Raw genomic sequence first — 26499 nt, 5'->3', positions numbered from 1 at the left:
AGGGAAGGCGAACGCATGGACCAAACTTTAATTCTTGCACTCTGGACTCACTGAACTCTAGGACTGGCCCACGTCTTCTATGATAGAAAACTGACTTGCCACTGATTTCTCTAAAAAAAGGTGTTAAACTAGAGGAATTCTCTATAAGTTTTGTTAACCAGAGCCGTAGTTATCTAGTCTGAGGCAGAAAGTGTAACCCTTTCGCCATGTACAAAAAAACTGACTTAGAATGCTAAGTTTCCGCGTAGTGTGTATTCTGCGTATTCAAAGAAGTGTTTTGCAGTCAGTTGATTTCTTCATGTCTTTATATAATGCGTGTAGTATTATTTTTACAAAAAACAGATCGACTAAAAAACATATCACGTACTTTGTAACCAGCGTATTCAAGAAAAGCAGACTAGTTTTCAGAATGTTTTTATTTTCATGCTACAATCGAAAATAAACAATATATAGGCACACAAAATCCAGCGATCACTAATGCACTTTTCTATTCATTTACAAAACGTACGATTCATTCGACTGTTTTAGCTAAATGGAGTAGAGAGAGACATTTCTTAAGTGCTGATCCATCGAAAGGGCTTATGGGAAGTATGCTCGGACGTTGATTAATTCTTAACAAGCTGCGATAACTTTGTTTCTGGTGGATGTCGCAGCTTCTGTCAATCATCAAAAGTATTTTCCAAATGTGTTTGGAATTCCGACAACTCATTGATTGTGTTATCAGTCGAATACAACCTTGATGCAATTGGAACATAGACACTCATATCTACTTCTGTTAGGTCGGGCAGAAGTATCTGAGTCAAATAACAAAAAACAACTCAAGACTCATATTATCATTATCGTATATGAGTCTTGAGCCAATATTATCAACACTGTAAAGCCACAATGTCTTGTCAAAATACGATGTTGGGAATGAAACCGAGGCTAATTGGATCAGTTTCTCCTCGTGATAGCAAACAATAATCATAGGGTGCTCAAACGAGTTATCCATAACTCGTTTAAGCATCCGAGACCTTATGATAAAATGTTTCTAGGTACGTTTAAAAATAAATAGAATAGTTAATTCGTGATAACACAATCTGACATATATTGAGATACATCTTAGTAAGTTAAAAACAACGAAGTGCAGTATAATTCTGAACTAAACCATTCCCTTGTAGGGCTGCCCCTGCTAATATGATAATGAAATGTATTTTCTTATTATCAGGGAACACTTTACAGGTTTACTCTGTTAAAAATTATTAAAGTGAACAGCTGCAAACTATTCAGTTAGGAATTATCACAAAATATAACAAAATTCTGGATAAAAGCATACAACCAACGTTATTAACAATAATGGTATTATTAATTATTATCGAAAAATAAAATTCCCATAAGATGGCACGCCCTTGCATCTGTCCACTAGAAGTCGCATGAACATCGTTAATTAATATTAAATATACGACAGTTGGGTTGAAGCATACAACGCAAACAAGGCACAAAATGCATATGAAGTCTTCATCTGTTGGGGCTAGTGGAAGTAGAATTATTAAAGTCGTGGAGCTAGGAGGGCTTCAACTTGAGTCTAGGGAAAAAAATCAATGAATATTAGAAATTGTTTAGTAAATAACTAAAAAAATAAATAAATAATTGAATACATACAACATACATTGCGTATGTTGTATGTATATGTCGAGAATGGACAAGAGTAAACATTTAAGTGACTTTTTAACGTGGCATGGTATTTGGCGCGCTGGGAAACTGCAACCATGCTGGGGTTTTCGTATTTGACTTCTCACTGATACGAGAAGCCAATGCAGCCGGACAAGACTTGTGCAGATAACAGAAAGGTTGAAGTCAGTCAAATAACAAACCAGTACAACAGTGGTAACCAATGTGATAAACACAACTCGTCACGGATGGGAGCCCCGTCAACGTGGGCACTTGTACGTGGGGAGTGGATCTCCCAGAGACGCTGCTAATCCTCCAGATTAGCATCACTGGAATCCAACGCCCACAGCCTAGGTTCCAGGCTAACATCATAGGAATCCCGCGTGTTTTCCGTGTGCTGAAAATCGTGGAAATTAAGAAAGGGAGATCCTGGTGGTTGAAGATCCGGCTTCAACACACCACTTTTTCCCCTGCTTCGACAAGCTCGGATGGTCTGGCTAAGATCAATCAGCTAGTGGGTTCGCCTACAAGGGTCAGACGTGTCAGTGCTATACCCCTATCCTCATAGTCAGAGGGACAGGATTCAGGTTGGCGGAGTGCGGGTATGGTGTCTGCGTAGCCCTCGCGTCCCACTCCAGAGCGCATTTATTGCTTGCCGGGGAGGCCTGACGTAGCCCAGTGGTCAGGAGCGAGAGTGCATAGCACGCGTTCCTGAGTAGACCGGGGTTCAAGCCCGTGACTACTAAATACGATAAATATTTGTATTGACGATTTATTGTAAACTCTACTGACTTGGTTGTCGTGCCGGAGTATAAACAGAAAATTTATTTATTTATTTAGTGGGCACTCATTTGGGCTTCGTGGTGGATGCGGAGCCTGAGCACTGAACCACAATTAAAAACACTATGAATCCTGATAAAATTATTTCTTCTGGGGCCCCAACCCGATCCCTGACTGAAAACAATACCTCAGAAACAGACAATGCCACTGGCGCAAAGAGACCACGAACTGAAGTTCTGTCAGGTTCCATTCCCAGATTTCTGAGAAAATGTCGTTGTCGTTTTGGGAAAATGTCGTCCTTTTTCATTCAGACGGGTTTAGATGGGTAAGCAGGTGCCCCTAAAACAGTTAAGAGGTTTCTTTCTGGGGACCTCTTAACTGAAACCAGAAATGACAGGTACTCTGAGCAGCTATTTCGAGCAACATCAATCGGAGGAATACCAGTTAACGTAACACCACACACAGCTCTAAATTCATCAAAGGGTTTCATCTCAGAGTGGTACCTCCTTGAAGTTACTGAGGAGTAAATCCTCTCCGAACTAAAGCCACAGGGAGTGAGCTGTTAAAATAATTTCTATGCTTAAGGATGGGAAGTCAGTATCAACTAGAAACCTCTTCCTTACATTTAATTCTCCAACGTCTCCGAATTCGATAAAAGCCGAGTACATAAATTGCAATGTAAGGCCATGTATTCCAAACTCATTGGGAAATATGGGCATTCGTAGATGGCCTGTCGTGGAGCACCCGCGTATGCTTGGTGCGGTGCAAAAGGCAATGAAAGCAATGCATGTATAGCCACCAAACCCACTTGTGTCGACTGTGAAGGTGAGCACCCTGCATACCCAAGAGCATGCCAGCGGTGGAATCAAGAAAAGCAGATACAGCGACACAAAGTAGAACTGAATATTCCATATCAAGAGGCGAGAAAACTGATATTATGCCAATAGGTAGCAATGAACCCACATGTGCTTAGAAGGCTGCAGGGAGGCAATTTATTGGAATTCAAACAGATATGACAATCCCACCGAAAGAAGCTTTTGCTCCCATTGCCGCTAATTACTGAACATTCAAAAGCCAGTACAAAACACCCGATCAGCTGCCTCTCCCATATAGATACCACCTACTGCTCCACCTCTAACTAAAAAATATAACGTGGAGGAAACAAAAAACCTAATTCGCTACCTGTGACAAATGAAAAAATGGAGATAGGGGTGAAGGAATCAAATGATGACGCGGTATCGGAACTTTTTGTGGACGAAGATATGGACACTGGACAACCGCCATTCTTCCCCAGAAAGGATAAATCCAAGACTGAAAATGTAAAGCCCTGGGCCTTTCGAAAGCCCACAGGCGGACCCACCAAATTTAAGTAATGTCCACTTTCAAATTTCTGAAGCAGAACTGCCACGGTTTCCGTCGAAACAGTGAAGATATCAAGGCCTTGCTACATAAGTACGAGTCAACGTGCTTCTGCTTACAGGTGATATTTAAAGGCAAAAGAGGACCCTCATATGCGTAGCTCATTCGGAAAGACAGAAGTGGGCTGGACCTACTCACGAAGGATTCGCCATCCTTGTGGGTAAGTAGTGGTGTGGAGAGTGTCGTGGTGTGCATTTAGGCGCTTTATGAATTTGCAAAAAAGACAAAACTTTTCTTTAAGTGACTCACAAAGCAAGCTGAAAAAGCAGATTATTCATAATTTCAGCGATTAATTTAGAGACTATGTTAGATTGGAGGACATACTTTTAAACCATCATTTGTTGTTTGCAAAATGCTTTCCTCTTCTTCATAAACCTTTTGTTCTTCTGCGAGCTCCTCTTTCATTTTAGTTATGTACTCCTCTACCATAGCAGTGAGTTCTGCTTCCTGACGCACTAGCTCTTCTTTCTCCAGCTGCACTCTCTCGACCTGCCAAGCAGAAAATGTGTCCAACCATGAATATTAACTTAAGCAACATATAAACGTGTAAGAAGGTCGCTTGAAAAGTAAGGTAACAGACGTTATTTGTTGTTCTTCTTGATTTTGCGCCAGGGGAACCTAAGGTTATGAGGTGTCAGCGAATTGTGTCTGTAAACTGCATGCATTCTACAGTTTGCCTGATTTTCTTGATGAAAAATCCGAATTTTCTGGCCGTACACTCTTCGTGCGAAAACAACTAACTCGGCTACCGTTTGTTCACGTGACATTTCCGAATTGGGGAAGGCAGAGTTTCTCGCCAAAAACATCTGTTACCTTAGTTTCCAGTTCAGCCTTCGTATAGAAGGATTCACAGCAGGACTCAGTGCATAAAATAGATTAAATTAAAATCATAACGCAAATTTTCTCAGCTGAGTTTTAAATTCGGCCAATGCTTCATGTGCTTTAGAAGTGAGTTTAGTAAAGTATTAACTTAACTGAATTTCTAATCTTAGATTGGATTAAAATTATACATAAGTATACCGTTGCGAGTATTGTATAGATATTACAGCAATTCAGTTTATAGGCTTTAATCACCATAACCATTGCAGCATGTCTGCACTACTCAGAGAATTTCATCTCTGACTGCAATTATCCCCATCTCTTTTTCATTCTCCACTACCCTGAGTGTAGTACCACACAGTTGATAAGTTACTCTGGGGTTACTGCTACCCATATGCAGTACCTTACATTTACATGATCACCATAACCACCCTCTCCGCGCCAAAACTATTTCCAGTTATCAGTTCTCACTGCAAAGTAAACTACGTATAATCTAAAACACAGCCATAAGTGTTCATCATCACAGTCAGTACTGCCTAAATATTCACCCCCAAGACAACATCTGGAATCATTATAATATGCCGAATTCTACCAATTTGCTGTACAATTCGTTAAATTCAAGTTCGCGTGAGTTCTGCGATCGAGTTTCTGTTTTCTGGACGAAAAACCGGGAGAGAGAAAAACTATGCTGCCCTCTCCTGAGACCGACTAAGTTAGCCACATTTGGAAAAAGGCATATAAAAATTTCTCGCATCATTGATTCGAACTCAGTCTTTTCCACCCTTTATGGAGAGGGGAGTGATTATATCAACTGGCTACCCATGAGAGCGACGTGCTATCAGTTGAAAATTTTTATCATGCAATCCGATTCAACAGTAGATATGGTGGTCTCACTTTGAAATGTGTTCGTTTAACATTTTAGTAATTCATCAAGACCAGTCGGGCGGTGATACTGTCTCAAAAAAGTCGTGTGGTGACACTGTCTCAAACCCATGTTAAGGTTCCTTGCCCGATGTGCCAATCTGGTTCGGCTGTCCTATTCGTACTATCAGTCTTTCAGTTCTAGTGACATTCGCCAGTTAACTTCACAAGGGCCCAAGTGGTAGAAACTGCAGGAACACTCTTACCATCCAGTGATATTTTCTGTACTGGTTATCCGAGCGGCAGCTCATACACCAAGTGTACTGCGTATGTATGGTGGTCAACTGCGTAAGTATGGTGGGTTGCCTGTTTAACTGGATGAAATAACGTTTCCACTACAAAAACACTTTCTACCCTCACCCGCGATCAACATACTCAGCCACAGTGCAGAAAAAACCCATAAACATTCTTTGGGTCAATGACGGAATTCGAATCAACTCGAGAACATTTCGAGGATATTTCTGTACGGTGTGGAAAGATGGTGATTATAACCACTTTGCTGCCTGCGAGAGCTTCCATCCAATGCAAGCAAATAAATATCAGTTTAAATCAAGGTACCACGTGCCATTTGATTCCACATCATTGCATATACCTTCAGCACACGTAAAATAGATAGCCTTTGTATATCATGAACATCAGTGTTTAGTGTTACAGGTCAAATGGCGCCGGGGAATTCTTCCAACTACATGAATATCAGGAACATCAATGAGGCGAATTGTGAACTTTTCACTTCACTTCTCTTTTCTTTTTTTTTTTTTTTTGCGAGTATTTTTCAATACTTCCAATAGCACCGTGAGAGTATTCAAGATGGCTGCCTATGTAGTGTTCTGTGTTGGTAGCTCTCGGTGAAATCGAGTTTGAATTTGATATTGTGAGCAAAGAAGTGAACAAACCGATTTTGAATTTGGATATTGTGAGTGAAGAAGTGTACAAATAGTTGGGAGTGATATTCGATACTTCCTGAGTTGTCAGGAATTAACAGAAATTAAACAGATACAGATACTTAATAAGTGGTGATATTAGTGATTGTGGAGTTTCAAACGATAATAATGATGCCAAAATGGCGGCCATTATGAGGTGAGAGGAGATTTAAAATTGAATATAAAATATATAATTAGAATTGCTGCTTGTTTGAAAATGATTTTATTTAGTTCTTTGATTAATATCTACCAGTATAAATAGGGGTTAGCAGAAAGTAACAGTGTTATTGATTTAGTTGCACTGGATTATATTCTGGTAATTTAGTTGATTGGCTTAGACTGTTCATTTAGTTCATTTAGTACTAATTCATTTAGTACTAATTTAGTACTGTTCATTGAGTTCATTTAGTACTAATATCGTGGTACAACTGAAGATTAATATAATTACTAATTTGGTGGCTAGGAAGGTTGCAGTTAATTTAAGTCGGACTCGCTACTTTCAGTGATAAGACTTTTTTTCAGTGTATGATAGAAATACCTTGCTTGTCTGCGTTGATAAATAATTTAAATTATCAGAAATTATTAGATAATTTCTTAATAACTTAATAAGAATTATAGAGGATATAAGTGAAGAAGCTAGGAAGCATACAGTGAAATCAGATACAGGGGTGGATAGTCCCCCCCCCACTTCCACCTAAAATGCTGCAATCGCAGGAAGAGTTTAAATGATATGGGGAGTTTGTATATTCGAGAGGACATACTCTGGAGCATTTTTCTGTCTAGCCAGGATGTTGAAACAATGACTGATGAATTAGAGAATGTACGAGACTTCAATGTATGAAGGGATCTCTAAAATGGGAAAAGACATTACGAGCTTTCTCTTAGAAATTAAAAAAGTTACAAAGAAGGCAGGAGACATAATGAAGGACAAGGACTTATTTAGAAACGGTGACTACGGCTGTATTAAGAAAAAATGAAAAGGCCTGTAAGGCACACTGTGGGTGTGCCTTAAAGGCCTTATAGTGTTATTTTTAATGCTGCTCCGAGGGTTCCCACCAACTCCGCGGGTTCAAATCCCGCCTCGGGCTTGGATCAGAGTAAAATGCAAAAACTTTGGGAGGTGCATTATGGCCACAGAAGCCGATGCGCCAACAACTAACAAAAAAAAAAAAAAAAAAAAAAAAACACCAACTCCGCGTCAAGCAATGTGATGAATACAAACTCTATTCATTTACGATTTACGTAAGTTTAGTGAGTATTCTTGTAGTGCTAGTGTGGGTTGTGTTGTTTATCCGGCCTCTTAGCCTAAGGCAACCTGTGGCTCTTTAACTTTTAGCTCATATAAAGCATAATTTGAAATGGAGTTAAGAGGACTTAAAAATCAAGGACATTTGGAGTGCAAGACTAAAATGCCTTAAAACTGAAATTGGGGATTTGGAGAGGCAAAAGGCTGCCCTTGCACTTCTACACAAATGGACGGCGATAGATGAATTGAAAAAGCGCGACTAAATTGTGTTCCATACCGGACACGTATATAAATTTGAAAATATTTGGATTTGAACTTCTCCCAGTTTTTGGTTCGATGAATTTCTGCTGGCAAATATTTTCGAGCATGAACTATATTAAAAATAAATCAAGAAACCGTCTGAACAATACGAGTCTCTCAGCATGTTTACAGATAAAAATTACGGCATACTAGCCTGATGTTGAGAGACTCGCCCAAGAAGTTCAGCAACAAAAGTCACATTAATTCGTACCTAATTGGATGTTTGTTACGATTTTTCAGTTATTAATAAATAATATTTGAAAAATTATATTTTTAATAAAACACCTTCCCGCTCTATTCCACTTCTTAAAAGTACTTCCCCTCCCTCATCCCAGCTTGAGCCGAGGTGCGGCTCTTCGGATTGATTGTATATATATTTTTTTATTTAATTAGATCAAAAATGGCTCTTCACTCAGAAAAGGTTGCCGACTAATGGCCTAGGGGCTTGCAGAAGAGGGTCAGGATGTCCATCCTGCTCTGCGGGGGAGTGCCGCCTAGGATGGGGGAGGGGAGCGAAAGAACAACCAACCCTGGTGGTAGGAGTGAAAGATCATAGGGATCCCTTTCCCTATGTTGAGTGCCTGTCTGGTGCTCTGTCCCAAACTGATGCCGTGGCTACTTCTAAGTAGAATACTTAGAAGATAGAATACTTTAAAGTTAACTTAAATAAAATAATAAAAAATATAAACACTGCCAAGAATAAGGGGTAGTACTAATATAACTTACTAAGAATTATGATTTGTATTGGTCCTCACTCACACCCATGCTTCCATTCATTCTTTCATGCATTCGCTTCGGTTATCTTATTCCATTCTTTCTGCACTGCATCCCCGGGCCCCACTACTTACTATTGCTATTTAGTTGGGATGCAGTTCCGGCTGCATGTTTGTATGCCAGGGAGCTGTGCAGTGAGTGTATTGGAGTTGTTAGTAACTGAATTTATTTGTGTTATGTATATTCTAAGAAAGTGCATCACTCCTTGTAATTGTCGTCCGAATAACGTAAGTATATGCCAATATTTCTTATAGATTGCATCAGATAAGATTGACACGCGTATGCGATGACGTAATATTGCATCAGCAGTTACTTTCGCTCTGCAAGAGTTGCAGTCATTCCTTGCTTATATCAGGATGGGGAGTTACGTGCAGTTGACGCCACGAAGAAAAAGTGCTTTATTTGAGGACGGTCATATTCCCGTCATATTGCTTATAGAGTGTCTTAACAGTGAGTAGATTTCTTTCAAAACTCAAGAATACTGGTTCTGCTGATAGGAAAAAAGGAACCGGACGCAAAAGAGTCTCTACGCCAAAACAGGACCGCGTTTTGAAGCACTTATGCCTTAAAAACAGTAAAGCTTCTTCGTCTGAGCTGAAAAGAGAATGGGAAGAACATACAGGAGTGGTAGTAAGTGCAATAACACCCAGAAGACGCCTTTTCTAAAATGGACTTATAGCCCGTCGTCCTAAGAAGAAGCCCATCCTCACACAAAAAATGAAAAAGGCCCGATTCATTTGATGTAAGGAGCATGTCAAGTGTGGACATGTGTATATGTAATGGGCATCCCCCTCCCCCATACTTCTCCTTCAACCCATGCACGGTACTAAGTACTATAGGTTTTGATACCTTTCGTGTTTGGGGATTTCATAAAAAAAAAAAAAAAAAAAAATTTATACTCTCAATCACATTCACTCCCTTTCACCAAAATTCTCATTAACTTTCTTTCACCATAACTTCATATTCATTGCCTTTTGTGAGTGAAATATACATAGAGGGAAAATTGTGGTGATATAATTTCATTTACACTCTATCACATTCATTCAGTGCGCAGCATATTCACTCAATTCTTTCGCATTCATTCATTCCATTCATCTTACTTTCATTCTACATTGCATCCCCTTGCAACAAGCTTACTAATATTATTCAGCTGGGTTGCTTCCCTGGCTATCTGTGCATCTCCCTCCCCTTTATGTTTACACTGTGAGTGAGTGTGGGTTCCCCAGGTCCCTACCCAAGGCACGGTAATCCTGGATGCCCCACATCAATTCGGTTATGTCAGTCTGGGTATCTTTCAGGGTGTTCTTACAGCTACTTAAATGTCATCATCTGAGCGGGAAACATGGGCACTTTGGCTGTGGATTGTTGTTTGGCTGTAAGGCCTGTCTCTGCATGTTTCTTCTGATTTCGAAAAATTATTAAATGCCTCATATGTATTTTCATCTATAATAAATTGATATTTCTGCCTCCTTAGAAGCGGGCCAATTTCAGATATTAATTGTGTTCTCTGGATTTCATATATTGTACATTCATAAAGAATGTGTGCCCATTCTTCCCTCTCGCCACAGGTACAGTTTGGGTCATCACTCAGCCCTAAGGAAGTTAGTTTTGCCTTTAGAGAGCCGTAGCCTGCCAAGCCAGGGCCGAACCACTTTGGTGTATTTGGACTAACAATTGCCACCTGTGGCAGAAACATTTTGGCAACAGTACCTCTGGTTTCCTGCTCCCAATTTGATTGCCATTGCTCGTGGAGCTTTGTGGCTATTCTCTTTCTCTCAGCCTTGGTATTAGTGGCTCTGTCAAGGGCTATCCCCAGAAATTCTTTGGGAATGCCCTTCCTCATCTGTAATATAAGCCTCTTTTGGCTATTTCCAGACAAAGTGGGAAAGCACCTGCAGTGCCGGTGTGCTCACTGTGCAACATGCTCTGGTTATAGTGAGAAGTATTGTTCTCTGAATTGTCTCTAATTTGTTCCTGTTTCTGAGTATGACCGGTGCGGGTAACCCACGCACCGGCTCCATAGATGATGGTAGACAAGAACACTTCTCGGTATATGATTGCCTTGTTTTGAACCCCCAGTCAGCCCGACTGATCCTGGAAATCATACCTGCATAGTTTCTCACTTTTTTTTTGCAAAGTATGCCAAATGGGGATAAAAAGTTAATTTTTTTAGTCAAAAACAACCCCTAGGAATTTTATTTCTGATGAAAGTTTTACATTTTTCTCATGAATTTTAATTTGTGGGGGGCCTCCTTATATTTAGGTTCTCTTTCAAAAGTATGGATTTAGTTTTTTCAGGTGATATCCTGATCATGTGTATTTGTGCCCACTCCTGCAGTTGTATGATCTTTGATCTACAACCACTCTTGAGTTTCCTACTACAAGGAAAATCAAGTCATCCGCAAAGGCCAGGCTGGGGATTCCATTGGGGCTGAGATTCAAGGATAGAAATTCATCTAACACAATTGTCCAGAAGAAGGGCCGAGGATTCGGTCCTGTGGGCAACCTTTATTCACAGGCCGTGTCAATTCCTGGAACATTATGCGTACCAAGACACTTCTATATTTTAGTTAGCTGTTGATCACCTAATAAAGGTTTTGTGGAACATTTGTCTGGCGGAGTTCCTGAGGACACTATGCCATCAGAGGGAAGCAAATGCCCCAGCAAAGTCTAATTGAAGCATGTATGTCTATCTGTGCCTTATGTTCATATGTCATATACGCCTATGAAGGAAAAGATGAAATAGTCACGATCAGGTGCAAGTGCAGAGGATGGAACCTAGGCGTACTTATGCTGAGATAGTGAGTGGTACTCGGCCTAGGGACGGAAAATCTTATAATCCTCCGAGCCTCAGACAGTAATGAGCTTAAATTGAGTTCTAATATGAAAACTGCTGTAGCAAATGCATTAAAAATTTAATTTAAGTCAGTGTGAAAGTCCGGGCGCTACGGATTCGGTGAATATTGCCGAGTCGGATTCTCTGTCGTCTGTTGGAATAACAAAAGGGAGTTCCCAGACAGGGTATCCCCTGTTGTTATTATGATAATATATGACATTCCTATGTAGTTAAGCTGGGAAGATATCACTGAAGAGTTGTATTGGAAGAGTACGGTATCTCATTAGTGGAAGTTAAGAAAGAAATAAGTTTTAGGTTTACGATCAAGTCTAGAAGTGCAGCTTTTGTAAATTGGATTGTTACTCTTCTCCAATGCTATAAAAACTTATATCCACATTGGATCGACTATATTTGGAGTAAGTTCTTATAGGCTTAGACCTTTTACCATTGATTGCAGATGTTTTCTGTGTCTTGGATACGGACATGTTACGAAGTATTGTCATAGCTCCCCTACTGGTGGACATTTTGCAGTGGGGGGGGGGGGAATGTATACACAGAATGTCCAAATAAAGACCAGGAGCCAAGCTGTGTTAACTGTCAACGCCGTAAGCGGGATTTTTGTTATTCAGTAAAGGGATATTAGATGCTCTGAATATCAAAGCGTACTGGAACTGGTAAGAACTCGGATAATTAATGAGTGGTTGTAACAGTCGAGATATAGGCAGAAGTAATGAACGAACAGCGAGGGGTTTGGATGAGAATCCTGGGTTAACCGAAGTATTTGATGCGGAGGGAATTAAAATAATGCATATCAATGGACGTTCGAGATTGGTAGCTGATGAGATTAGAAAGATTAGTGAGGATTTTCAAATTGATTTGTTAACAATACAAGAACCCTATTGGCAGGGACGTTCTTAGGGGATGCGAGGCCCGGGTGCCAATCGCAATTTGGCACCCTCCTCAAAAATATTTATATACTTTCAATAACAAAAGTAACACAATTATAATTATTGACAAAGAAACTTACATAATTACAACTAATAAAAAGTATAAATTAAAAATTAATTAGAAAAGAAACAATGAAGTATAGGTTATACATACAAAAGTATTATTTTTATACATATAAATCATATAAAGAATGATTTATACATATAAATAATGATATATCATATAATATCAAAGTATATAACTAAAACTAATCAAAGAAAAATCGTTAACAATTTCAGAAATATTGAAACTGTAATCAATCTTTTTCAATACTAATGAGACTCAAATTTGTTAACCTTTCTGGCATCATTGTGGAATTTCTTCGTAAGAAAGCTTTGAGTTTATGTATCACTGAACATGTTTAGTGATAATTTCAGTGTCCCCATATACGAAATTGTTTATTGGTGATGATTGTCACTTTGAGTTTTGAATTTTAGTCACCATATTAGCAATTACACGAGACGTTTATGTGAACATCTTTTATAGTCCGCTTTTAGTACTACTGCTGGAATGAGAATGCTGACTTGATTGGGATTTTTCTAGAGAGCATGAGTGTATTTACGCCATAGGCCTTGATTGGATGGGGCATCCACCATCACACTATATTTCACTGTAATAAAAGGTTAGGTCTTCCTTTCATCATCCCACAACTTTTTTTTTTTGTTTTGCCAGAGAAGTAATCTGAACTATGCCACAAAATTTAGCGTTTACAAAATCCTTAATTTTAGTACTATGCAGCTAAAGACCATTGGCAAATATATACTTTAGTGCTATATTTGCCAATAAGTCCTCGCTAGCTAAATACTTGGCAATTTCAATGTATTCCTGGATAACATTCCATTAAAGAGTAAATAAATATTTTCAGTTAGGTGTAATGCCCATATGCGACAGAAAAAAAAAAAAAGAGATAATAATGCCGGTTCGAATAAATTTATTAAGCACCAAGGAGGTTAATTAAGAAGCTGAATATGTATAAAATTAAAGAAAATAAATTCTACTATTACTGCAGGGAGGTGAAAACATCGCTAACATCATATACGTATTCGGATACATGATGTCAGCGATGTTTTCAACTCCCTGCAGTGACGGTAGAATTTAATGTAATTAATTAGATAAATCATTTGCATAGAGGTAGTGGGGGTGTTCGGGTCTGTATTAGTGTGTGTACATCGGCCGATTTTGGTTGGTGAGGGGGGAAAAAACCCCCCTCACAGGGCCCGGCCCAAGATCGACTAACTTGGTACTGAAAGAAAAAACCTCTGGAAACTCGTCCAGTGGGATTCGAACCCAGGTTGTTTTCAGTCAGCAAGCGCGCTGCCGCCGAAGGCACTACGCTACCGAGCCCCATGCGTACAGTCCGTAACTTCGCTTACTTGAACTCTTTACGTGCACGTACATTATACGTGATAATGGAGTTTGCGTAGTTCGGCTAGAAATGTAGTAGCAGCTCTGCGCAATTTACACAATCCATTAAAGGAAAAAATCAGACAGTTATTTATGATTGTTTTTCTTTCACCATTATTACTAAATAACGTAATAATCAAAGATAATTTTCTACGGAATTTGTATTTCTTTATGAAAGAAAGAAATTATTTTTACTACAAAAAGATTACGATTTATTAGTCATTCCTCGATGATACATTATCTACTTCTATACTCATTATTTAGGGAAATATCTGTATAGATATTTTAAAGAGCATCGCATATTTTATCAAGATTGAATTTAAGGACTTTTCTGGCATCAAATCTACATTCCCATTGCGTGTCACCGTTGGAACTGCCGGTTTTAAGCCACTCCAACGATATGTTGATGCTGGAAACGTATTCATGGATACTGCTAAAAAAATCCTGCACAATTTCCTAGAAAGGTACTGTGAACAGCGTTTATGGAAATTTTTTGACCAAGAAAGTATACCATGTAAAAAACAAAAAGCTGGAGTCCACCTGGACCTCGCGCGAGTATTGAAGAGTTAATATATACTGTATACAGTAAATTTTAGAGTAGACAAGCATTATGCACGCATCAACAAAAGTTCGATAACATGTTTTAATATTTTCTTCGTTGTGTATGTAAATTTAAGGTATCCCTTGAACGTTGACGTCCTCTTGACAGCCCGCCCGTGGTTATGATAGCCTCGATAGATGTTCAATTCTATCTTTTATCTCTTTATGGTGCTTCTTAAACTGCGTGGATGATATGCGTCGCTCATTTTAAGACCTAAGCAAGTGATTATTTCGACAGATGCTAATGCAAAGTCTCCATTATGTATAGTGACATCTGAATAAGTCAAATCAACTGTCTACATTCTGTGGGGGCAATGGGTGAATCCAATATTGATTTAACCATAACTTCCGGTATTAGACATCGTATTTGTAACTAGCAAGTAATACTTGATTGGACATCAATTGATCATCGAGCCATATTGCTTTATGTGAACCATGTGCCGGATTTAACTGGTACTTAGGATCGGTTACCATAAATTGTTCGGTTTTTAATGAAATCATTTGATGGGTCCATGTATGAAGCTTCAATTCTTCGGGATTTTCCCTTGAATAAACAACAACAGATATCTGCAGTATATTTAGTCAATAGTGTACAGGATTCACTGGTAAGTCAGGTAGGAAGAAGACTATTAAACTAAAATCCTGCCCATGGTGGGCAAACGAATGCATTATCCTACGACGGGCCGTATATCCGCTGACAATTATATACCTCTTAAAAATAATTACAGGAGTACCGTGGAGATCGTTTGTAAAAGAATCGGGGTGAAATGATCTCTGGGGTTTGTTATCAAGTGATAAACTGAGGAGTTTGGAGGTATTTAATACAATTCAAGCGGATTCTACTGAGACTATTGGCTGGGAGGATTCGGGATGCGCTATTGATCAGGCTGTTCCCGGGGTGCCAATCCCAACTGCAGATCAAAAATTAGTCATATGTAGTTAGAGACAATACCAGAGCGTTTACAATAGATGAAAGGGCAAGGGTGTTAAAGGACCTTAATTTTGCAAAATGTCCAGGAATAGATTTGACTGAGAATGCATTTACAGGGAGGTTTTTCAAGTTGGTGTGTGTGTGTTATGGGGGTTTAGGGGCGCATAAGCTGCCTGGGCTATTGTGCGCCGATTCACGGGAAAAAGCTAAAACCAAAGTTCAGATGTAACTGCTTAATTTTTATTACCAAGATCTTTTGTTACCTACCATGTTGCTTCTATTATATAACAAGTATTTAGAGGAAGGACTATTCCCATTGAAATGGAAACCTTTATTGGAACCTAAAACAGAGGTTGATGGCAATACAAGAATTGTTGCAAATTCAAACAAAAATTGTTTGAACAACACGATATGGTTCCACCTAATCAGCATAGTTTTACACCAGGAAAATCGTGCGAGGATGCTCTTGTGGATTTCCAAACATACATTTCAAACTGATTCAAAATATGAACTTACTATATACAGACTTTCACGGTGCTTTCGATTCTGTATGCTGAGAGGCACGAACACAGATCACCGGATGACATCACGACCGGACCTGAATGAGAAGAGCAAGAAGATTCTGCTAAATGGCGATCACGCTTGTGCTCTCTTGCACGGCAACTTTTGCCCCACTTCCATCCCTTACTTTCGCCTGATGGATGTATTCCATTGTACCTGGGGGATGCCTTCTTCTTCATCCCCCATATTTCTACCTTCCCCCCCCTTTTCTTGACTCTAAAAGCCCACCCGCTCTAACTCGCCTTTTTTTTTTTACATTGGTCTCTGTCAGGAAGCTTAGGCGACCCTGCAGAGACTAGCCAGAGAATAATGGGCAGCCTGGCTACCTCCTAGCGGTGTGTGCGGCGGGCAACGTGGGGGTTCTATCATGGGCCCTGTGGCCAAATGCCAGGACACCCAACAGAACCCAACACAAAACTACGTATTCAACACAGAACACTTTTCTGGCATTTACAGTAGTTCTGTATTTCGTCACAGTGTACATATGGCGCAGATGTAGGAAACCACAGGGGGCGCCTGACCCTAATACTATGCCATTAGTGAACACCAAAGACGACCGACTATAAAAACTGTTCTCACCCACTACCTGCAGAACGTGCAGTACTGCGTTCAGCAATGGCTCTAGGATCATTTCTTTCACAACGTCGTCGCTACTAGTGTATGCGGCGATCATTAGTCTCAAGCATAATCGGGATTCATCGCTGAAGGAAGACCACTGGACACCATCATGAATCTCATGTGGCCCGTGCGCAGCACCATTCCAAACGCTGTTGACGATGAACAGCGGTCAGAGGTAACTGACACAATGGATGGTATGTACAGCAGCCCCCTACTGTCAGTCGGCGCGCAATAGTATGATGAGTGATCGAGCAAGCTATCACAGCTTGTTCGATGGTAGCAGGAGTGGCTATAGTCGTGGTGTAAACTTGTAGACGGATAAGACGATCTTGTTCTGTACGCCTCCGTCGTGCTTCACTGCCCATTCGACGAGCAGTCGTACCTTCTACCACTTTTGCCATGTGTGCATTCTGGTATCGTCACGACCTACACATTTCGCTACACGACTATCTAGCCTGTCGAAAGCCCATAATCCACCCTCTGTCGAAATCACTGAGAGTCTGATAACGGTGTCTAACGTGACCTCTCGGCATTCTCTACAATCTCCTTGCACTCTGTAGTCGGTTCCTGGAAGCGTGTGACGCAGTTAGCAGAAACCTGTTAACTGCGTCACAAACGCATTAATTTGAACTGCACGATCTCTACTTTAGTTTTTATATCAGCCGCAGGTTCTGCCCAATTGGTCCCTTATTTTAATCGTTTGTATATGTTGGCGCAACTAATGTGCTTGCTGATTATTCCTTCTGGGTGCTATATCGGTATCACAGAATGCACCTTGATTCTAAATCAATTTTTGAAAAATTGATTTAGAATCATTGAACTGCTGCAATCCTGTTATCTAAATTTTACAAGCAAGCGCAAGCTAACTGTGGTGATGAATTTCTTTACTTTCGGCAGTTTCACACTGTTTTCTTGTATCAGAAAAAAAAAGAATATGAAAAACTTGGAACAATTTATATACAGGGTGATTCACTACCAGTGCAACAAACTTGCAGGAGGTGTAGGGGGCACAAACACGAATCGGAATCACATAGCATTGCAGGGTCCGAAATGCCTTCGTCATGCGGTAGAGGACGTTGAACGGGAGGTCGCGTGAACAGCGATCCCGCTGGAAGTCAGCATTTGCGAACCGGTTCCCGAGGCAGTAGGATGGACGAGTATTCAAACGTTGAACTGGCCGACATGCACCTGGCGTATGGAGCTGCGGACTGTAACGGGCGCCCCGCTCTGCGCTTGTACCAGGAACGTTTCCCGCACAGGCGTGCTCCTCATCATACGATTTTCGCACGTGTGCACAGAAGATTACGTGAGACTGGTTGTTTCACGAGAGGTACCATGAATCCAGAGCGAACGACGAGGACGCCAGACAATGAGGAGAATTTCCTACGTCTTGCAGAAGGCAATCCGAGTACGAGTACTCGAGCGATAGGCCAACGATTGGGTATTTCCCAATCCACTGTATGGAGGATACTGTCAACAAACCAAATGAGTTCATACCTCCTACAACGCGTCCAATTATTGGAACCTGCGGATTATCCACTGCGGAGGAGTTTTGCTACTTGGTTTCTTCAACAGAAACGGTTCGAAAATGCTGACTTTTCACGCGACCTCCGGTTCAACGTCCTCTACCGCATGACGAAGGCATTTCGGACCCTGCAATGCTATGTGATTCCGATTCGTCTTTGTGCCCCTACACCTCCTGCAAGTTTGTCGCACTGGTAGTGAATCACCTTGTATAATCATACATGACGTCACGCATGATAATAGTGTTTTCGAGTAACTTCTAATACAGAAACGGCTTTTAAGATCTTTCTTATACTAATGACAACGAACTGCTCTGTTGAACGTTTGAAAACGAAACTGATAAAAAAATCTCAAAGTACAAATATAATCCAAAGTTACAATGTAAATCGCTCTATAATGAATGCTGAAGCACGTCTTGACTCCGCGGACACTACTGAAATATTTGAGAGCTGAAAGGATCTGAAACTACTATTTTAAAATAAATATTGGAACGAAGAATTGAACTGATAATACAGTATATATATATTTTGTACTCTGGAACAATTTGTGTCCTAGCTTTATAAAGTAATAAGGTAAGACAGCTTTAAAATAAATTCAATAATATTATGAATTTTTTCTGTTACTAATATGAGGGAAACAAATCCATATGAAAAAATAAAAGGGGTCCCGTCCAGAAAAATCATGAACACACGCCGTAATGCACGTCAAAATTAATTTTTTTTTCAAAATTATTGGGTCTATGAATAAATTTATGCATAAAGTGTAGATACCCCATGCTTTAAATTGATACCAATGTCATTTCTTCAATATCTAACTGAATGCTGAGGCTTAACTGAATCCTGAAAGTTACTTATGAGTCTGTATACTTTACACCAGTCATTCTCAATTGACTGCTCAACTAAAGACTGGGGAGGGGAACTAACCCCGAATCATTTTCCAATGAGTGCCATGCCGGCACAGTGTCAACTTAGACAAAGTCAGTAAGGAAAACCGCACGTTTATTCTTCATAGACAATGAGTGGCACATACATGTATCTACATCTCAGCAGTTACCGGCATCGTTTACAATATCAACCTTCATTGAAAAGCTTTACTCCTCCAGCCTTTTGAAGCATAATTGGAGAAATGAAGACTGGAGAAGATTATATTGATCTCTTCTCTAATAATTACAGTGCCCAGCTCCTGGCACTGCTTTCTTTGATCTAAGGAACCTAAAAGTATATATATACTGTATTATCAGTTTAATACTGTATTTCTTTACATCAATGCTCCCAACAGGGCAAACAATACACATAGAGAACTCAACTATTATGAACCACTTACAGTAGCTTCAGCATCCATCTTTTCTTTTTCTACAACCAAGCTCTTCCTAACACCAAATGCGATGCTGCTCTCATAAATAGTCTGGTAAGCGTCCAGAGTCATGTGCAGCTCATCCCTTACTTGCATTAACAACAGCCCTCTCTCCGGACAGACGATTGTCTCTTGTCTAATGATTTCGTCTGAAAGAGAAAGTGAAAATTGTATATCTAAACCATAAATGGCTAATTTATCTGGTAGCAGTGAAAATACAGAACTAGATACCATCATAGCAGAAAAATTTTCCAAAGCTTGTACGAAAACTATAACAAGTGTATCGATCCCTTGTACATTATTTTGAAGGAGACTTTCGGCTTCTAAGACGCCGAAAGTTTTCTTCATTTTACCGAGTACAGTTTTCGGTAATTACCAGACTGTTGTTGGAGTATCAAGTGAATTCCAGTTATACAGTTTTAACTTGTGCTGATGGGACCAAACTTCCGCCAATGTTAATTTTTTAAAGAAAAAATTTAAAAGACAAGAATAAACGATAAACTGCCAAATGAAATTCACGTACTTGTACAACTGGAGGGATGGCTGGATGAAGAATGTATCAAGGATTGGCTTGTAAAGTTTTGGTCCAAGCGTTTGGAGCACATAGGACTGAAAACATCAAACGACTGGCAGAAATGATGAACACAGAATTGGCGGTAATTTCGGGTGACTTAACTTCCCAGTTACAGCCGTTAGATGACAGCATCAATAAGCCATTCAAGAATAATATGCAGGAGCAATGGACTAAATGGATGATAGAGGGGAACCATGATACGACGCCTACGCGAAGGCTGAAACTTGCATCAATAGCAAAAGTGTGTGAATGGTTGCTGAAGTCATGTCATGATGTTAAGACTGTCCTTTAAAAAGATGTGGTATAATGGATGGCACTGAAGTTCATTTATTGCATCAGAGTGACAGTGATACTAGTGAAGAGGATGATGTTGAGGATAAAGACAATCAAGTCAGTAATGAATCTAAAGTTGAATAATAATAAGAGTAATAATCCTATACCTTTCTTTATTGGCTTTTATTTTTATTGAATTTTAAATTTCCATTGTATTAATAATAATTTTTTTTCAAAAGTTTTTTTTTTTTACTTAAATATACCGTTCCAAAATTAGGGTGCGTCTTCCACGTCGCAGCGTCTTATAAGCCAACAAATACAGTAATATTTAAAGACATTATCATATAAGACTAAGTCATACCTCTGTCGTTGCGAAGTGAGCGAAGCAGTTAATATTATTACTATGTTTAATACCACTCTCGTGCCACGTGAACTTCATAATATAGTTTGTTGAGCGATTGCTTGGATCGCCGTGAATTGGGGGTATGATATTCCCTGCCAGAGACTTGGTAATTTGAAATCTCCTCTGGCTTAAAATCTCTCTTCCTCATTCTGTTAAATTCATCTGTTTTCTCTACCGTTCTCCCAACTCCACTAATCACTTGGAGCTCTTTGACTTCCTCTCTTTGTAACTTGGTTTTCTCCAGTCCAACTTTCCAGTGAGGTAATTTTCCTTGGTGATTTTAATGTTCACAACTCCAGCTGGCATCCGTTTTCTAGTCACACCGACCCAGCTGATCGAGATGCTGAGGCTTTTGCAATGACCTTGTACAGATTATTCATTTACCTACAAGAATACCAGACAATGCTAACATACAGCCAACACGCTTGATCTTTTTCTCACAAACAACCCTTCTAAGTACACGGTCGAAATGAGTGGTTCTTTAGCCACCTCAGATCACAACTTGGTGATTGTCTCTTCTCCAATGGAGCCTTCTCCAACCTGGTGTTGTTTGGCATTACAAGAATGCAAAATGGGATGACCTGCGAGATTTATTCTTTTCCTAGACGGATTAATCTTTTAAAATTATTCTTGTAGGAATGGAATCCTTTATCCCACACTCCACTTTAAAATCTTGTCCTTTATCTAAACCTGGGTTTTCCAATAAATGTGCTAAGGCTGTTCAAGAGAAGAACGTTGCATATCGTAATTGGCTTGGTTCCAATTCTTCAGTTTCATTTTCTGCTTACACCAAAGTTCGCAATAATTGTAAAGCAGTTATTAATCAGTCCAAACTAGATTTTGAACATACTAAGAGTAGAAAACTTGCTTCTTGCCCTAATGGTAGCCGAGCATTCTGATCTCTTTGCTAAAGCTACTGGCGGCAACGTTTGCTCATCTATTCCCACCTCTGTCCAAATCAGATGGTTCTATTGTCACTTCAGCCAAGGATAAAGCTGACTTGCTAGCATCCCATTTTTCTTCCAACTCATGTATTAATGATCTTGGTAAAACACCTCCCACCATTCCCAACACGCTCCATCCAATGCCTCCTGTGGTCTTCCATCAAAAGGATGTCAGAAGGATATTGAAGAATCTTGATGCTAAGAAAGCTCCAGCTCCTGGTGGTATTTCTCCACTTGTTCTCAAAACCTGTGCTCCTGTTCTTTGCCGCCTTTTTTCACATTCTTATTCCAAAGGTGTTTTTTCTTCTGCTTGGAAATTTGATCATATCTAGCCAGTTCCTAAAAAAAAGGGTGACAAATCCCTACCATCCAATTACTTCTACTCTTTCTAAAGAAATGGCGAAATTAATTAACCGCAACTCTTAAACTACCTAGAAACCTTCCGTCTGATAAACGATCGCCAATATGGATTCCGTCAGTGTCGATCCACTGGTGATATTCTGGCTTATGTTACCCATTTATGGACTAATTCAATGAAAAATTCGGTGAAACAAAAGCAGTTGCCCTTGACATCTCAAAGGCTTTCGATCGTGTTTGGCATAAAGGTCTTCTAAACAAGCTTCCATCTTATGGTTTTCCAACTGTTTTTTTGTAATTGATTCTACAGTTTTCCCTCTGATCGCTCATCGAGGATGATGGTAGATGGCTCTCTGCCTTCTAACTTCTCCACTGATGCCGGTGTCCCCCAAAGTTCAGTTCTTTCTCCCACTCTTTTTTGTATATTAATGACCTTCTTCCATTGACTGGAAATCCTATACATAGTTTTGCCGATGATAGCACATTGCATTCCACTCTCCATTTTAAAAACCTTTCCCTGCTCAATCAGCTTCAACTTCTCGAATATCCGCTACCAATTCCTTAAATGCTGATCTCCAGGTAATTTTCCAGTGGGGCAAAGACAACTTAGTTGATTTCAATCCTTCTAAAACTCAGTCTTGTCTTATATCTCGCAAAAAGGATTCTTCTGCTTCCATGCTTATCTTAGACGGCACTCTGTTTCCTATGCAAGATCATATGTCTCTATTGGGGATTATCCTGACTTCTAATCTCTCTTGACATAAGCACATTACAAATATTGCTTCCTCTGCATCTAAAAAACTTGGTTTTCTCTTTCGCTCTCAGCGTTACTTTTCTTCTGAAGAGCTGTTCACTCTATACAAATCGGAAATCCGCCCTACCATGGAATATTGTTCCCACATCAGGCCTGGTGCCCCCAAAACCTCTCTCAGGCTTCTAGATTCCATTCAGAAGAGGGCAGGTAGGTTAATTTAGGACTCCTCTCTAATAGAGTCTCTCCACTCGCTGTCTCACAGACGTACTGTTTCTGCTGCATGCCTTTTCTAGAGATACTTCCATGGGCACTGTTCTTCTGAATTGGCTTCTTTAATTCCCGCTCTCTCTTCCAAAACAGTCCGAACAAGTGCCGCCACTAGCCAACATCCATTTACTGTCCAACTTCAAACTCACAGATCCAACCTTTCTTATTCCTCATTTATTCGTTCTACTGCCGTTTTCTGGAACAACCTTCCTTCATACATATTTCCTGAAAATTAGTCTACAGAAGTTCAAGTTTAATGTCAACAAATATCTGCTCTCGTCTTCTCAACCTCCAACCCAAGCATAGGACTAAGTACATAGGTTATAATATCTCTCGTGTTTGGGGTTTTCATTAAAAAAAAAAAAAAAAACAGACGGGTATAATGTGCAGGAGCTTCGTCATGCAGAAAATACATACCAATCCTTGTAGCCAATGTAACATCCTCCAGTAGTAGTGGAAGTTCGTTTTGCAGAAATTCCAGGTAAATGGGGTCCTGTAAGACGATTTTGTAACACAACAGGTCCAATCAACTGATTATCGATGATACCGCACCACAGAGAAGCGATGTTGAAATTTTGTTTCTACAGTGGCATGTGGAAGTTGGTCTGACCACCTATGAGAGTTACGGGTTTAAGTAGCTTCATCGCAACAGTATTAATTTAATTAATGGATGATTAGCATTTATCCATCGACAAAATTCCAATCGCTGGGCGTCGTCTCCTGGTTGAAGGTGTGGCACCAGCTGTATGTGAAATGTATACGAGACGTAATGTTCGCCATACTCTTGTCTGTGGAACAGAGATACGCGTCGTAGAAATTCTTCGTGTGCTAATAGTAGGACTACATTCTACCGACTGAAAAATGTGTTCTTTTTCATCCACATTTTGTTCATTTGCACGGTCAGAAGAAATATAAGTGCTGGGAACTGTACCAGTCTCACGCAGTTTGGTGTAAACACTCTTGAATCTGGTACACTGCTTCCCTGTTAGACCGTGCCTTAATCCGGCACTGCTTCTTGGTCACACCTGATTCGGGGAGCTGTGCGCACCAGTTTCAAACAGCTGTATCTCCATATCCATTGAGAATTGGACACATATTTATATGAACCTTTTACTCAGAATAAACGATACTATAACCTCCCAAAATATTTACTGTTCCTCCTGAATCACCCTTTATAAATCATAACGAGAAAGAATACAGTCTCACAGACGTACATCATAGTAAATAACTAAATAATGTTTATTCTTCATGATTTTCTTATTGAAAAATCGTTGGCAATTTCAGAAATACTGAAACTCTAAACAATCTTTTTCAATTCTAATGAGACTCAAATTTGTTAACCTTTGTTTCTTTGTTGAATTTCTGCATCACTGAACATGTTTAGTGATAATTTCTGTGTTCCCATATACAAAACTGTTTCTTGGTGATTGTCACTTTGAGTTTTGAATTTTAGACGCCATATTAGCAATTACAGGAGACGCTTAGATAAAAATAATTTATACTACTGTGGAAATGAGAATACCAACTTGATTGGGATTTTTCTGGACAGAATCAGTGTATTTACGTCATGGGCCTGGACTAGGGAGAAGGCTCCTACCAGCACACTATATTTCACTGTAATAAAGGTAATGTCTGCGAAGTAACCTGAACTATGCCACAAGATTTAGCCTTTACAAAATCCTTAATTTTTGTAAGAAATGTCTAAAGTATACAAGGCAAATATAGACTTTAGTACTATATGGAGAATACTATTACTAATTCTCGATAGCTAATACGTGGCAATTTCAGTGAATTCCTAGACTTAATATCTGATAATGTTCCTTTAAAGAATAAATAAATATTTTCAGTTAGATGTTAATGCCCATATTGAAATTCAGCATGACTGCAGAAAAAAAAAAAAAAATAAATAAATAAAATAGCGGGTTGAATCAATTTATTAAGAGCCAAGGTTAATTAAGGTTAGTTAATTAAGAAGAATACGCTATATTATCACTAAAACCAATTAATTACCAATAATTAAATTTTACCATCACTGCAGGGAGGTGAAAACATCCCTAACATCAATTAGCTGAATATGTAAGTGATGCTAGCGGTGTTTCCACCTCCTCACAGTAATAGCCGAATTTAATCTAATTAATTAGATAAATCATTTGCATAGAGGTAGTGGGGAGGGGGTGTTTGGGTCTGTATTAGTGTGTGTACATCGGCCGATTTTGGTTGGTGAGGGGGGAAAAAAAACCCCTCACAGGGCCCGGCCCAAGATCGACTAACTTGGTACTGAAAGAAAAAACCTCTGGAAACTCGTCCAGCGGGATTCGAACCCAGGTTATTTTCAGCCAGCAAGCGCGCTGCCGCCGAAGGCACTACGCTACCGAGCCCCATGCGTACAGTCCGTAACTTCGCTTACTTGAACTCTCTGCGTGCACGTACATTACACATGACAACGGAGTTTGCGCTGTTCGGCTAGAAATGTAGTCAACAATTGTATGTGCAAGTTATTTATTAGACAATCCATATTTAAAGGAAAAATTCAAACATTTATTTATGATTGCTTTTATTACTAAATTACATAATAACCAAAGAAAATTTTCTACGAATTTCTATTTCTTTATTTAAAAATTTACTAGTTATTCCTCGATGATACTACTATTTATAATTGGAAATAAATGATAAAGATAGCAGCCCTTCACTGTGTTATAGCAGAAATGAACGAAAATATTTCGATGCATGCGTGTTGTAGACAGCAAATATCTTGATTAAATTTCAAGACAACGTTTTATGCTTAGTTACATATTGAATAACATTTGATACGGTTTGCGGAATATATTTCTATTAAAGTAGTCGTCAGTTGGGGTGGAGAAATTCCAAACCACGTCTGCGAATTAGAGGCGTAAAGTTGACTGATCGTTGTGTTTAGTATTATTAGTCATATAAAGCAAGGAAGCTACAGTTTTTGCTGCCTGGGACACAAAAATAAAAATTATGCAATTCCCTCCTCACTGTAGGTAACTATCCAGATGACCTTTTTTTGAACAAGAGGTATTAGAACCTATAGCACTTAGTACCGTGCCTGGGTTGGAGGTTGAGAAGGCGACAGAAGATATTTGTTGACATTAAACTTGAACTTCTGCAGACTGTAATTTTCAGGAAATATGTATGAAGGAAGGTTGTTCCAGAAAACGGCAGTAGAACGAATAAATGAGGAATAAGAAAGGTTGGTTCTGTGAGTTTGAAGTTGGACAGTAAATAGATGTTGGCTGGTGGCGGTACGTGTTCGGACTGTT

The 26499-nt window shown here is 39.5% G+C and overlaps 1 protein-coding gene across 1 annotated transcript in view; it reads right to left on the bottom strand.

The window, feature by feature from the left end:
* Positions 1 to 659: 659 nt before the first annotated feature.
* The window catches only part of LOC150077251 (33 kDa inner dynein arm light chain, axonemal-like), a 93540-nt gene continuing 67700 nt past the window's right edge, over positions 660 to 26499 (bottom strand). The window contains exons 4-6 of the mRNA XM_090385830.1: positions 19614 to 19792; positions 4174 to 4338; positions 660 to 794 (exon numbers count right to left, since the gene is read on the bottom strand). Of these exons, the coding sequence (XP_090241956.1) occupies positions 660 to 794; positions 4174 to 4338; positions 19614 to 19792 (479 nt within the window). The remainder of the gene's footprint in view (positions 795 to 4173; positions 4339 to 19613; positions 19793 to 26499) is intronic.

The sequence above is a fragment of the Mastigoproctus giganteus genome, chromosome 12, assembly GCF_048544385.1.
Source record: "Mastigoproctus giganteus isolate SK-2022 chromosome 12, ASM4854438v1, whole genome shotgun sequence".
NCBI classification, from domain to species: Eukaryota; Metazoa; Arthropoda; class Arachnida; order Uropygi; family Thelyphonidae; genus Mastigoproctus; species Mastigoproctus giganteus.
Note: the sequence above shows the minus strand (reverse complement) of the source record. Positions and strands in the feature narration are given on the sequence as shown.